The sequence below is a fragment of the Colletotrichum chrysophilum genome (genome assembly GCF_026319265.1).
Source record: "Colletotrichum chrysophilum strain AFK26 chromosome Unknown scaffold_184, whole genome shotgun sequence".
In the NCBI taxonomy this organism is placed as follows: domain Eukaryota; kingdom Fungi; phylum Ascomycota; class Sordariomycetes; order Glomerellales; family Glomerellaceae; genus Colletotrichum; species Colletotrichum chrysophilum.
Window position 1 is genome coordinate 69420 of NW_026517471.1, and position 14980 is coordinate 84399.

The window sequence follows — 14980 nt, forward strand, 5'->3', positions numbered from 1 at the left end:
ACTTTGATTATGCAAGAGGAGGAAGAACGACAAAGAGAAGAGACGTTGTTGTATATGAGCCGGCACCTTTTGTTTGTACCAGGGTTTTGGCGTATTTCGGAGTACCAACAGCGAGGCATGTTGCTGTTATTCGTTTCCTCCATGTGGTATTTGCTGCCATTAACGATTGCAGTGGTTTCTTCTTCTCTTATTCATCATCAGAACAGCCAGTTGTAGATTACAAGCACGCAAGATCGAACTCGCATACCTTAATTGACGTAACGTTCAACAAAAAGTTCGATTCGCAAATGGAGCATTAATTCAATTGCTAAAGTTGTACAGCATGGCAAGCGCTCTTGCCTTGAGATGCCCTTCGCATCGTGCCCAAAACAGGCCTCTGCCGTCGTCTATTCTCTAGAAACCCTTCCCGACTTAAGAGTACATTGTATGCGCCGCTTAGCAGAATACTTAGTCCTCGTCCTCCTCCTCGTTGTCGGTGAAGTACTCGAACTCGCCTGGCACTGTCGCCTCCTCGTCGCCCTCACCGTCCTCATCAACGGCGGTAAGAACTCCTGCAGCCGCCGCCGCACCACTTCCTTCCGTCGCGCCAGCAAGGTCACCTCTCCTCTGGCGGCCCAGCAACTCGCTAAGCTCGTTGAGCGAGCGGAGATCACCGCCAGCGCCAGCCCTAAGGGCCTGGGAGATGATGTTCTGCTGCTGCCTAGGCGTCAGGCCCGCCGATGAGCCACCGGCGTTACTTTGGCCAGCAACGGGGGCCTTCTCCGTCGTCACCTTCTTGAGCTTCTCCTCCATCAGAGACTTCTCCTCGTCAGGTTGGGTATCCTGCAACAGCAAAGGTCCACCAGTTGGCTACGGATAGTTAGCGCCCTGTCTTCCTTGTGTTGGAGTTGGGATTACTGTACCTTCTTGACCGGCTTGTAACGGCCGGCAGGGAAGCTGATAAACTTGAGCTGACCGGGCAGCACGCGCGACATGTTCTCCAGGTCGTAGCCAACCTTCTCCTTCTCTGCCTTCTTCTTGGTGTCTGCCGGAGGAGCAGAGGCCTCCTTGTCAGTTACATCGGCCTCCTTCTTGTCCTTGGCCTCTTCCTTCTTCTCATCCACCTCCATCTTGTCGGAAACGGTAGGCTTAGCAGACGAGTCAATGTCCATGCTTTCCCGGCGCTGGGCACGCTCCTTCTTCTGGGCTCTTCGCTTGGCTTGCGCGGTGGTGGAGAGGACAGCGGTGGCTACCATCGTGGGACCCTCCTCGGTCTTGACCTCCTGCTCAGGGGGATAGTCAAACAAGCTGGGGCGAGTAGCGCAGTGGAACTTGAAGCTTGGGATCTCGAGCTCGTGGTCCAGGCCGATGATAGAGGTGGGAGAGAATGCCAAAGAGAGGAAGTGAGTGAAGGGAAACCAGTACCAGTACTGGGTGAAGACCGCCATGCCCACGATGCCGGCCATGTTGAGGTTACCGGTCTGAGTCTGAAGGCCGATAGTGCAGTTGCGGCCACCAGCATCAATGATGCCCAGGGCGAGCGAGGCACCAAACTTGGTCATGGCGTCTTCATGACGGTCACCGACAACCTTCTTCAGAGTCTTGCGAATGGAGGCGACCTTGGGGTTCATCACCTCGTTCTGCTGGATCATGATCATGGCAAGCGAGATGAGAGCACCCTGGCGAACGAAGTCGGTAGGATCCTTCATCATCGGCTCAAGCAGATCAATGGCCTCGTCGAGACCAGTGCCCGCGCAGGAGATACCCAGAGCCATGGCAGATCCGTAACGGACGTGGGGGTTGTACGACTCAGAGAGGAGCTCGACCATGCGGGGCACGCTGCCGGGCTTGCGGAACAGGATGAATCCCAAGCTCATGACAGCAACACGGCGGACGTCGTCGTTGACGTCGCTGACAGCGATGTGCAGCAGCTTGCGAATGGCCTTGTTGCTGCCGGTACCGCAGTACGCGAGGGCAACTGTCATGATACCTCCGTATCTGAGGGTCGGGTCGGGGTCGTTGAGCAGACCTTCAATCATGGCGTCGGCGCCCTCTTGGCGGCCGTACATGATGAGAGCCATGCCAATGGCAAGGCCACGAACAATCTTCTCGTGAGTCGTCTCATGGGCATACGTGATCATGTCCTCCAGAGCACGCACGTTGCCTGTGCCCAGCATGATGAGACCCATGGCAAGACCAACGGCCTCACCGTTCAACGCAGAGTCCGTGAAGAGGACAGTTCGCAGGTTATCGAAGATCTCCTCAGAGCCGGTGGCCATGCCAGCAATGCCCAAACCAAGGGCACCACCGTGTTGAATGACTTCCTCCTCCGCAGATGTGAATTGCGTCTTGAGGTACTCTAGGGCATCGGCGCCGTGGTTGGCGTGAATCAAACCATAGGCGTACAGCGCACCACCCTGGCTAAAGATGGAGCCGCTGCTCAAGCCGCTTTGGCGAGGCAGATACGGCTCCAGAAGCTTCCTAGACTGGGTGAGGTTGCCGCGGTGGATGACTCCGAGAGCAGCGGTGGCTGTGAACTTAGACCAGTTAACTGCCTTACCGAGCCACTCGAGATTATCGCGGAAGAACTTGTCGTTCGTGGTACCCTGGTTCATGAAGGCGTTGCAGAAGGTGACCGCAGTGTGGAAAATAGAGTTTCTGCCCTCCAAGCTGTCGCGGACCTTGTTCAGGATGCTCAAGTCGGTTCGGTTATTCCTGTAGAGGAACTCGAGGTTCAGCTGGATGGTCTTGCTGCCGTCGAGAATAGAACGAATGTTCTTGTAGACCTTAGCAAGGTCGTCCGAGACCTCCTCCTCAGATGACTGCTGGTTTTCGAGAAGAGGCTCCTCCTCGGTAGCATCACTGGCAGGTGGCTTGGCAGGCTCTCCAGAGGGCAGAGAGTTGATGATCTTGCCCAAGAATTCCTGAGTGCCGTTGTCGTACAGGTCAAAGGCGATCTGGTAAGCATTGGCAATCGAGTTGGGGCCACCATCTGTAACGAGCTGCCTGAGCATGCGCGAAGCCTCTTCGTCTGAGCTGAGGTAAACGACGCACTTGGCGATAGCGAAGTAGTCGGGGTTGGGAATTTCGTTGAGAAGATCGAGGATAAGACGCAGGATCTCGGTGCGGAAGCTACGCTCCTGAACAATGTCCATGCAGATGCTCAGGGCGTACTCCATCAGCTCTTCTGCGGGACCTTGGCCATCCGTGGACTTGCCCTTGGACTTCTTCTCGTCCTCGCTTGCCCGCTTAATGACGCGGCGAAGGACCTCCAGGTTCTTGGCCTCAACAGCAATGCCGACGACCTGGCGGTATCGGCCATCCTTGAGGCAGGCCTCAAAGAGACGCTCGATGATGCGCTGAAGAGCGAGCTGTGTAGCCTGGTCGTTGATGGGGGCGATGGAACCGGAACGACCCTCCTTGACGGGCTGGAATGTGGGATCGAGGATGGTGTTATCGGTCGAAACTCTGGAAAGGAGCGACTTGGAGGGGAGAGTCGTCTGAGAGAAGGGCGTCGTGGGAGAGATGAGGGCGGAGCCGTCAGCGGCGCCGCTCGCAAAGGTTGTCGCAAGAGCGGGGAGGGAGTTGTCGTTCTTGGGCGACTTAGGGGCGGTGTGCTGCGCGGAAGAAGCGGCGATGTACTGATCAATACACTTGGAGATGATGGTCTCCTCGAACTCGCCGGGAGCATCGAGCTTGAAGAGGTCGCCGGCAGCCAGGGCGAAAGTCATGCTCTCATTGTAAGCCTGGAGATGGTAGTAAACCTTGGCGAGAACAAGAGCGGCGAGCTGCCGTTGAGGGAAGGTGTCGTCTTCGTAGAGAGCCTCGCTGGAGGGATGATTAGCATTTTGGTGAAGAGCAGCCCCACGGGGAAACAATGGAAGGCGGGCTTACATCTGGCTCAGAGCACCGGCAACCTCAGTCCAGACGGTGTCGATATCATCGTTGAGAGTCTGGAGGGCGAAGACCTTGAGGTCGTGCTCCTCGTCGGCCAGGAAGCCCAGCACTCCGGTAGCTGAGACCAGGCCAGGCATTTTGGATGTTGGCCTCGGGAACGGAGCTCGAGCTAAGCTGTGGCGGGAAGATGTGCGACCGATAGGGTTTATCGTAGACGTTCGGTCGGGTCTTCAATACGCAGTCAGTCGGACTGAATTGAGTAGGTTGGATGATTGTTGGAGTGGTGGTGATGGCAGCTCCGGGGAGACGGTTTGGTGATGGAAAGAAGGACGCCGAAAGCAATGCGCGAATGCAGCCAGCCAGCATCCACGTCAGGCAGGTCTGCCTGCCTCGCCTTGCCCCAGAGCCGTCTCTCTGACCCTTGCAGCACCAGTCGGCAGCGCCAATAGCAGCAAACAGCAACAAGCACGGACCAGTTTTGGATGAGTCAGCATTCCCAAAGCTGCGAAACCTGCACCCGGACTTCTCGACTGGCTCTGATGAGGTAAGCAGCTGCAGTCAGATCTCTTTGAGCCCCGAAAGTCGGTTATCTACGATATCAGCTAGTATATGCACTTAAAGTGCTGAGCATCACGCTTACAACATTCAGTGGTTATATTGTAATGAAGGACGTGTACCTACCCTGGAGCTCTGCAAGAGACCAGGCACACAGCGGTGCAGCGAGTGACCTCACTTGCTGCGGCACACCCCGCCAATGTGACCGGGACTCAAGCTCCCCGCTTCCACGGACCGAGGAACACCCAGTCCAGCTCACCTGAGTTCCACGCATTTAGCCTTGACAACAGTGATCACGAATTCAGAGTGCTTCTTTGCGTTTCTGGTCATACACCTCCAGCCAACACCTGACTGCGCTTTCTGCTACGAGAGTTTTACAGTATGAGCTCAGAACAGAATCCGAGTCTCCTGCTCCTGCCAGTCCCACCCCGGCCGCCATCCCGCGCATCACTCAATGCCGCCTACCGGCCCTCATTACAAGCCGTTTTCTCCAAGATCAAGCATCCGGCCCGGTCAGCTACGCTTATTGTGGCTGTGGTATGTCCCGTCTTGCGCGGTGCATCACCGAAAACGAAATCGTTGTCATGGGCCGCCGCACAGTCTCTGGTGGCCGGTATCTACAGCCTCATTGCTGTCGTTTGTGCCGAGCAGTCCATTGCCACGGACGTTAATGGAGGACCGGGCTCTATCGATGCGCGAGTTGTTTTGGTCGACCATGACGCCAGTAGGCGGCTTGCATCAGAACTTGTGGCCGCCATCGAGCCCAACAACACGACTGTCGTCGACCTTCCAACCTTCGCATCTGCTTACCACCCCTGGAGCTACATATTTCATGTGAATAGCGAGCACGGATACCGTACGCTGTCATCATATCTCAAATTTGCCGAAGGGAGACAGACCATCCTCCAATCTCAACTAGTTGTTGTTGAGGCTGGTCTTAGCATGAACGTCGAAGGCGAGGGAGCCGGCAGCACGGAAGCATCTCCTCTGTACCCAGTGGTCTGCCTAGGCGGCACATTTGACCATCTCCATCCAGGTCACAAGCTGATGCTCATGGCTGCAGTTCTCCTGCTCCGGGTTCCCGACAAAGACTCGGCATCCAGTTGCAAGCTTGTGCTGGGCATCACGGGCGATGAAATGCTCAAGAACAAGAAATACGGCGAGCTGGTGCAGACGTGGGATGACCGTGCCAGGTATACTCTTGACTTCCTGGCCTCTCTTCTCGAGCTGGACAAGAGCGGTTGGAAAAAGAGGTCTGGTCCGGTACCGACAGTGGAAACTGCGCCTGGCCATCTCGAGGCGAAGTTCCGCAACGGCACTATTGTCGTCGAATGCGTTGAATTTCAGGATGTCTATGGCCCCACGATCTCCATGGCGGAGATTGAAGCACTCGTGGTCTCTGGAGAGACGCGCTCGGGCGGCAAGGCAGTCAACGACAAGCGGGTTAGTCTCGGGATGAAGCCATTGGAAACATACGAAGTCGACGTGCTCGACGCGCGGGATCTTGGCGACGAGACAGCCAAAACGGACGACTTTACCAATAAGATCAGCAGTACGGCTATTCGACAACAGAAGGCAGAGGCAGCGGCAGCGGCAGCAAAGTCAAGCTTGTGAGGAACAGAGAACAACTCTGCAAGCTTAATGAAAGTCACGATAAATGATGCATAACACCAGAGGTTTTGAAAACGCGTGAAAGGAGAGGGCAGTACGTACGAAGGACCGCTCAGTGTCGACGCGCCAGGCGTCAGATTGATGAGGCTGACGCGCAGAAGTGCAATGGACGTGCAGCTTTCGATATGAACATTGGCACTCAAGGCATGCCGCATCCATCCTATCAGGATCAGCGTCGTATCTGGGCCAAGGTAAGATAGGGTGAGGGTGCATTGGGGTGGACGGCAGTTGAGATGCAAGGATATGGTGCTCGTGAGGTCCGAGGAGGCTGGGCGATGGTTGACGTTGGTTGTACTTTGTACGAGCATCAGTAAGGTGATAGGAGGAAGCCATTCGCATCGCGATTCAATATCCGTGTATTCGTGGTCGTCCGTATGAACAGGTAGTCATTCGCAGTGAAGACGGAAGGCCAATGCTACCCCTGAGGATGAGGCGGTCCAGAAGGGAAACATGTTCGCCAACCCTGGCTGGAGCTGGCTGTCAGAAGTCAGAAAATCCTGGGTGACTGACGACGCGATTTGAGTGTGACACTGGAAGGGGGCAGAAAAGTGGAAGACACGATCAGACCCTCAGTTCCAGTTGCAGTTCCAGCATGAGTGAGTGTCTGGCGCCATCGACGCGACCCACACACGTCCAGCACAGCCCCGATTAGTACATGTAAGTATCTTTGGGCGGCAGATTGTGAGTGGCAATACATGCTCAGTACAGACAGGCGCCCTTCACCCGTCGAGAGCGCGTGCCTCAATCTCACAACCCTCCACTCTGCCAACACCACAACGTGGAGCTGGCCGAAGGAGAGACAGGGGAGAGAGAAAATAAAAAAATGAAAATCCCCGACAGGCCGGGCTCGAGCAACGCACCGTGGCACAGGACATGGACGTGTTCATGAAGCTGCGAAACGAGACAAGGCTGTGCAGCCCACTGGAAGAGCTCTGTGCCAGCCTCCAAGATACTTGCCTACCTTACCTAGAAGAAGCTTGATGAAGCTCTATGTAAACCTAGCCCCTAAAGCAGATAGCATCTGCCTAAACATCATGAAAAGCTAAATCACCCAGCCGTCATCTGCAACGAGCAACACCTTGTGCTCTCTGCGTCCTCAAAGGGACCTGGAGCTTCAAAGTTCCTAGCTACTAGGTAAGGTCTTACCTTACTTAAGGTACTTTGCCAAGGTACCTACTTGCCAGGGCGCTCCCAAAGTGCCTTTAGTGTGCCCGGTCTTGAAAAGTAAGATACTTACCTACCTTAGGTAAGGTAGGCAGGGCAGCCTTATTAGCACCTCACTCACTGAGCTCGCTGTGACTACCTACGGATACCTACGGGCAGTGAGTGACCTAAGGTAGAGAAAGAGAGCACGGTGGGCGCCGACGTGACCTGAGTGAGATTGAGGACTTTCATGACTGAGAAGCCGCGAAAGACGGAAACCCTGCTGCGATCGGCGCGCGACCAATCCATTTCCATCCTTTCTTTTTGTCTCCAAATTTCCCACGCAGCTGCAACAGAGGACAAGATGTTTTCTTCCTAGCGCCCGAGATATCTCGACCTGCGACCTTACCTTACCTTACCTTACCTGCCTTACCCAACCAACCAACCCCAAGGTACCTACCTACCTCACCACCAACCACCAACCACCAACCACCAACCACCATTCGCCCCAACCCAACCCGACGCCGACAGGGACCTCACGAGAGAAATCTCCCTGCTGCCATCACCACCGACGCCTATTGCTCTTCGCCCTCCACCTCACTCCCCGCTCCGAAAGCCCACGCGCCGACCGCATCGCATCATCGCACGCTTCTCTCGCGCTGCTCAACTCGCCAGCCCCGAACGGATGCCGCATTGAGGACGTACACCACGTAGAGAAGGAGAGAGAGAGAAAGAAAGAGAGGGGAGATCGCGCACCAGAGAGATTACGACGCCCAGCTCGCGACGACTCCAATCCGCAACTCGCAATCCGCATCCGCATCCACACCCGCATCTCCATCTCATCCCGTTCCGTCCACCCAACGAACAAACGAAACAAACGAGCTCGATCCCGACCCCTCCCTCTCCGACCCTGTGAACCGTGTCGTTTCGTCCCTCGCCGTTTTCTTTAGCTTGTCGCCCGCCGCCCTCCATTTCGCATCGCCCCTCGAACTCTTTGCTCCAATCCGACTTGCCCTCGCCTCGCCGCGCATCCGATTCTGCTTGGTCCTGGCTTCTGTGCTGTCCAATCCGATCCGATCCAATCTAGTCCCATCTGGTCGATCCCGTCTCGACCCCGAGCCCCAACAGCGACGCCGACGCCGACATCAACGCTTGCGACCCCGACCGTAATCATCTTTGCCGACTGATCATGCCGACGTGATGCTCAACTGCTGCCGATCCAACTTGTACCAATAAAATCGCGTCGACTGTTCAAACCTGCGTCGCGACCATCGCTCACGACCGATAACCCATCGCATATCTCGCACGCCGCGCATATGAGCTGTTGGTATTGAAAGGGCGAAGCTGAAACTTTGCGCATCCCAGCCGAAGCAGGCCGGAGCGTTGGACTGGACAAAACACCACAACACCAAGGGATACTGGCCCCATTTGCCCGTCTACGCCTTTCACTATGGATCTCAGGGCCTTGATGAATACGGCTGATGACGCCGACCGCTCGAGAGCGGCTCCTGCTGCTGCTCCCCCTCCTGCTCCTCAGCAGCTTGCGCCAAAGCAGCAGCAGTATCCTCAGCAGCATCCGCAACATCCTCAACACCCTCAGCAGCATCCGCAGCAACACCCTCAACAACACCCGCAGCAGCACCCTCAGCAGCACCCTCAGCAACACCCGCAGCAGCAACCGCAGCAGCAACCGCAGCAGCATCCTCAGCACCCACAGCATCATCCCCAGCAGCAGACTCCGACGACACCTTCCCAGGCAGCCACCGCGTATGCATTTAGGGAGTCTGCATACAGCCATGCCTTGCACTCTTCTCCAGGCAAGCCTCCCGCGCCTCAGGAGTATGCTGTCCATCCGCAGGCCTCGAACCCGCCTTATCCTCCTCAGTCGCCTTATCAGACTCCGGGCCCCTATCCCGGCCGCCCGGCGCCGCCACCGCTGCAGGCAGGTACTCCCGGCCCGTACACCGATATGCGGTCTCCTCAGAGCGCCTCCATGCCCGCCCCGTCCCCGTATCGTCACACTCCGACGTCTTCGGTGAGCGGGCCTGCTGGTGGCTATCCCTTTCCTCCGACCGGGCCGCCTCAAGAGGTTGCCAGCCCTGTACAACGTCACCAATACCCGCCATCCAACGCGTATCCGCCGAGAGACAGCTATTCCCATCCTGCTGGTGCAACACCGTCTTCTTTTCCACCCCATCCTCAGCAGCTTCAGCTTCAGCAGCAGCAACAACAACAACTTGCACAGCAACAGCCGCATCCGCAACAGCAGCAGCCGCAGCCGCAGCAGCACATGCCGCAGACGCCGCCCATCGGCACACCCGGTGGCGCCAACCCGTATATTCACCAACGCTCACAATCAACACATTCCACCCCAACTCCTACCTCTGCACACAGCCAGCAGCACCCGCAACTTCACGGTCAGGCGTATCCTCACGGCAGTCCTGTTGCGACGGCGCACCCGCCGCCCGAGTACAACCGCCAGCACTCGCAACCTCCTACCCCACTGGGCCCGCCCCAGACCGGGCCTCGACAATCTTCCTCTGCACCGAGCTTTGCGCAACCACAAAGTCCCTATCAACAAAGACTGTCCGCCTCGCACCTATCCCAAGCCACACCACCACCTCCACCACCTCGCATGCCCAATTCCCACGGCGCCCAAGAACGAAGGTCATTGTCGCATAGCGTGCACAGCGAACGCGACAGAAGCGTTAGCGTTAGCCCCAAGACCAGGGTTCCGAGTTTGCCGAGCAGCGTTGGTGGCCACACCGAACCCGAAGCGCGACCACAACCGAGTGTCGTCAACATGGTGGAACCCGAACGCGAACGCGCCGCGACGCCTGCGAAAAGAAAGCTCGCCGACCGAGATCTGAGCCCCCGAGAACTCGAGAGGAAAGAACCACGGCCACCACCTGCCGAGGTCAATGGAGGGCCAACAATTGCTCGCTCGCCCGTGGTTCAGCGGAAAAAGACAATACACACAGCAACTCCCGTTTGGGCGCAAACCTGGAATTCCCGAGAAAACAAGAGACTGAAGCAGGCAAATTTTGAGCTGCTCAAACGAGGGCCACCTCACATCAACGGAAAGCACGAGGCCAAACCCGCCAGCAACTCCAGTCGCCATACTTCGCCAGAGACTGCACGATCTGTTCCGCCACCGGCGGTGCAGGAGCCCAAGCCTCAACACCATCTAGGCGCATGGGAGGAGAGCATTCTCGGAACCCGCCCATACGAGGAATTGTCCAAGCAGGTTGCAGACTTTTTGTTTAAGAACATTTCGCTTCACCCCGACTCGGGCGACATCATCGGTCGTGGCGTACAGTTCGAGATTGAGGCCAAGATGGGTCTGCTCATTGACAGAGACACGAACGAGCGCGTTGAAAAATTCATTGGCTCTGAATGCATTCTCCACGACACCGGCCGTCTGGCCTTCAAAAGCAGCATGACTGCGGTAAGTTCCATTGCGCCAGCAAAAATGACTGAGACTAACTTTTCTCCCTTCAGGCCCAACACAAAGGACTGAACGATTTCCTCAATGCTCTTGTCGTCCAGACCGACCCGCGAAACCCCGATCCCAGCGCTCGCGGCCGGGTACAAATCCAGTACAAACATCGACGGGAGACGGACAAGTTCATCGAGCTACCTAATTCGATGCACTCCCGTCTGCCTACGTGCATTCGCGCCCTACTTCCGCCTAGAAGACCGATCAAGGCTCGCATTACATACGATATGAAGACGAAGGAAGTGCTGGCCAAGATTGTCAAGGCTCGTGTGGCTGACCTTCACCTGCACCTGCCCACGTGTCCTCTGGACTGCCGCATCAGCATCAACCTGGAAATGCCTTGGGATGGCCCGGCTGAGGAGTTGGAACGCCTAGCCGTCAGCCACGAGCAGAAGTTCCCCGATCGTAACAAGGATCGCCTCAGCTATAAGCAAAATCACTATCAGGTCGACCTGACGCAAGTGACACAGATGACGCCCGGTCCTGGGGTAAGTGGCTCAGAAAATAGTCGATGCCGCACGCGATGCTAACCTTGTCATAGAACACCCAAAAGACCGACAGGGAACACGAACTCGAAATCGAACTGTCCCCGGATATTGTCATTGATCAACAGCGCCGTGTTATGAAAAACGAGCCTCATTCATACCCGCAATTGGTGGAGGGTTTCATCGACAACGTGCGCGTTCTTGCTCGCCGAAGTCGTGAATTTGTGTAATATTTGTATGGAAGAATCTTTTACAAGACGTTTCTTGATTTCAAGCTGGATCGGGTGGTCTGATACCAAAAAAATGGCTACGTTTGGCGTCATGGATTCAGCGGTGCATTTGCAGCCTTAGTTAGTTCATATTCGGGCCAGCATTTCTCGAGATGATCCAGAGATGCTGCTCATCCATAATTATGGCGCGCGGGCCGAGTCAATATCATCGCATTGATTACCGCGATCTAAGAAAGTCTCTCTAATCGGTGTACATATGTGGCCGGGTCTGCTGGCGTTGACGAGTCCAGCATGTGAAATATGGCGTTTTGCGGAAGTGACGGCAGAGATATCAGATGCTGATGGGTATATCTGGGCCTCTAGAACCTGAACACCTGCAATCATGGACACAGAAAGTAGAGCGTAGCTGGCGCAGGTCAGAACAAGACGAAACTGAGTCACGCAATCTGTGCCGCAATCTCAGGAGTGCAATTTATTGGAACCAAATCCCGCAAGGACCAAGTATTGCAGTGTTCCAGATCCAATTCATTAACATAAGGGTATTCATCTGTATAACACAATCCAGACAATTCCAACACTGTTTCTTCAGCCGCCGCAACCGTCTAGCTCGTAGCAGTGACAGGCTTAGCCACATTATGCCAGCTTCTCTTCTCCCTTGCCCGCAGCGCTGTGTCCAACAGGCTGGATGTCCTCAGAATCAGCTCCCCGCGCGCTGTCACCTCCATTGACATCCTTGGTAGCCACAGCGCTGCCGGCAGGCGGCACATCCCGGCCCTCGGTGTCCTCGATCTCCTCCTCAAGGACAAAGTTGAGGAACATGCAGACAAAGGCGGTGATGGCGAAGCCGGTCTCCATGATGAGCACGATGGCATCGAGGAAGCCGCGCAGGCCGCGGTTGTCGCCGGCGTAGGTGAAGACGTTGTCAAAGTAGGTCGGGACGAGGGTGGCGCCGTAGCCGAGGGTCAGGCCGGCGGTCAGGATGAAGCGGTTGCGGCGGTTGAAGGGGACACCCTTTGTGATGATTGCCATTCCGGAGACGGCCACGGCGGTGAAGAGGAAGGTCGTCATGCCGCCCAGGACGGAGGAGGGGATGGCGACGAGAGAGGCGGCGAATTTGGCGAAGATACCCATGATGATGAGCGTTATACAACAGCAATATCCTGCGCTCCGGTTGGCGCAGCGGGTAAGGGCGATAACACCGTTGTTTTGGGCGAACTGGCTCATTTGGTAAGTTATTTACCTTTGATTTAAGGGAGAGGTGGAGGAGGGGGGGGAAGCTCACGGTGGTCATAGGGGTGATGGTCATCAAACCAGCGAAGACTCCGTTGATGCCGTCGGCCAAAACACCACCCTGGATCCGGGACTCGAAGAGACGGCCCTCGACTTCTAGTCTCGAGACATCGCAAGTGGCTGTGATATCTCCGATGGCTTCACAGGCGCAAATGATGTAAACCGCAAGGAGAGGTCTGGAAGATGGTAAGCTAGGGACTCCAGGGGCCAAATGAGAAGATGGGCGCTCACAGTATTAGAGGCCCATACAGGCTTAGCTTGAAGGTGTGAACCCAGATGAAGGAGGCGGCAGGGGCGCTGTCGATGCCAGATCGGTCAAAGTATCCTGTCGCGGCTGCAATAATGCATCCTGGTAGGGGTTTAGTAACGGCTTGGGCCATGGTTTGGGTACAGCAACTCACCAACAAGGAGACCAATGATGACCGAAGTGGACTTCATGATAGGGGCACCGAATCTCTCGCAGAGAATAATCGTGAGGAACACAGAGAAGCCCAACCCGAGGTACTCGGCGGAGCCCCAGGGCAGAGCATGGGGCGCCGAGATGTTGGGGCACTTTGCGAAGAACGCAGACGCAGTCGACGGACTGGCGCAAGGCCCTGAGCCGCCCATCCAGTTCTGGAAACCGCTCTCGACGAGGTGAATACCGATGAGCATGACTAGACAGACTCAGGACTGGATCTCAACGGCTTTTGGAGTCTTAGACCTACCAGTGGGGCCAGTGACTATGGGAGGGAAGATGCGAAGCATCACCTTGGACGGCATGAAGGAAATCAAGATTTCGATGAGAGCACAGAGGGCACTGGAACCGATAATGGCTTTACACACAAAGTCAGCGTTTGAGTGCACGCAGCACTCTGGCGGAAAGACTCACCTCCGTATCCATCGGGGCACGGAAGCTTGTTGCCATCAGCGTCGGTAGGGCAGAAGCCGTTGGCATACATCTGGGTAAGAGCACCCTGCGCAACAGGAATAATGGCAAACGAGATTCCCATGACGGAGAGAAGGCCGGTGCCGATATAGTAGCTGAATCGTGTAAGTGGACAGTACAGTCACTGAGTGGGAAACTCGGTCCTCTTACGGAGTCTTCAAAATGCGGAACCTGGTGATCTGGATTGCGGACAGGATTCCAGAGACGATCAAGGCAGTCGAAACTAGATATTGTTGCATCTCTCCCGACAGGTTGGCACCAGAAGCACCGCTGAGCAGAATGGGCGGCGTGATGATACCAGCCAACATGGCCAGGGCATGCTGAAAGCCCAGGAGAATGGCCAAGAGCGTGGGCATTTTGTCGTGCAGGCCGAAAAAGGGTGCGGACTGGCGCGACTTCCTCATGAAGGGCAGGTTCGGGCGGAAGAGGAACGCATAGTCGTAGTCGCCGATGAGGCCTTGCTTCGTGAAGAATCTGTTCTTGGCGCCGCGCAGACGATCTCCCACTGTGCGCTTTGGTGACGCCTCGGGGACGATTTGAGATGGACCTTGATCTTCATCCATCTTGCCGTCGTTTTTGGAGCCTGTCGCCGGAGGTCGATAAGCAGAACGAGGACGGGACGATCTTGAGGTGGTGTCAATGAACCAAAACCTCGAGATTGGCTTGGACTGCGGAAAAAAGGCTGGTGTGGGAAAAAACCCTCGACGATATCCACGAGCAATGACACAGAGCAAGATGTGGATCTCACTTTATATGTATATCAAAATCCGACTCAGTTGCTCTGAGTGAGTGGTACGGTACCGTCAGGCAGTCTGCAATCTGCATGGGGGCGATCCTTTTAGTTGATGGTTTCGAGCAATTAGCTTCAACCGCTATCAGTGGGATAAGCCGCGCGGGACGATATGAATGGCTGGCGATAGTAAAAGAATTGTGTACCCAGAAGGGCGGGCCCGTTTCTAGCATTAGCTGAGAGCAGCCCCCCGGAGACAAGACGCGGTCGGCAGCTCTCCCTTGTCGACCCCATCCGGATCCATGTGAGTGAGATGCGGAAGAGAGCGTGGGTTGTGAATGACTGAGCTCTTGGTTCTGCAGCTGGGGGTGGCGAGGAACAGAGCAGGAGTTCTGGGGATACATGATGTTCATGGTAATTCACGGGCGAGTTGATGGTAGATGAGATGGAACATCCAATGTACATGCTTGTTGCATGTGTTTGGGCCGTGTGTACTTGGGTTCTCATTGTCGCACAAAAGTCAGCTCCGTCATCAACCAACTACATCCCCCAAGACCCCCCCCCCCCCCCCCC

The 14980-nt window shown here is 55.9% G+C and overlaps 4 protein-coding genes across 4 annotated transcripts; 2 read left to right on the top strand and 2 right to left on the bottom strand.

The window, feature by feature from the left end:
* Positions 1-447: 447 nt before the first annotated feature.
* Positions 448-4013, bottom strand: COL26b_012652 (uncharacterized protein; the record flags this gene model as incomplete). Its single annotated transcript, XM_053185291.1, has 3 exons — positions 448-849; positions 903-3807; positions 3874-4013. The coding sequence occupies 3 exons, from the start codon at positions 4011-4013 to the stop codon at positions 448-450; spliced, it is 3447 nt and encodes a 1148-aa protein (XP_053030779.1).
* Positions 4014-4812: 799 nt separating this feature from the next.
* COL26b_012653 (uncharacterized protein) lies at positions 4813-6045 on the top strand (the record flags this gene model as incomplete). Its single annotated transcript, XM_053185292.1, has 1 exon — positions 4813-6045. The coding sequence occupies one exon, from the start codon at positions 4813-4815 to the stop codon at positions 6043-6045; it is 1233 nt and encodes a 410-aa protein (XP_053030780.1).
* Positions 6046-10048: 4003 nt separating this feature from the next.
* On the top strand, positions 10049-11459 carry COL26b_012654 (uncharacterized protein; the record flags this gene model as incomplete). The annotated part of the gene is made up of 3 exons (XM_053185293.1): positions 10049-10693; positions 10747-11232; positions 11286-11459. The coding sequence occupies 3 exons, from the start codon at positions 10049-10051 to the stop codon at positions 11457-11459; spliced, it is 1305 nt and encodes a 434-aa protein (XP_053030781.1).
* Positions 11460-12092: 633 nt separating this feature from the next.
* On the bottom strand, positions 12093-14240 carry COL26b_012655 (uncharacterized protein; the record flags this gene model as incomplete). Its single annotated transcript, XM_053185294.1, has 7 exons — positions 12093-12674; positions 12742-12925; positions 12999-13098; positions 13151-13405; positions 13457-13564; positions 13621-13772; positions 13828-14240. The coding sequence occupies 7 exons, from the start codon at positions 14238-14240 to the stop codon at positions 12093-12095; spliced, it is 1794 nt and encodes a 597-aa protein (XP_053030782.1).
* Between the last annotated feature and the right edge of the window lie 740 nt (positions 14241-14980).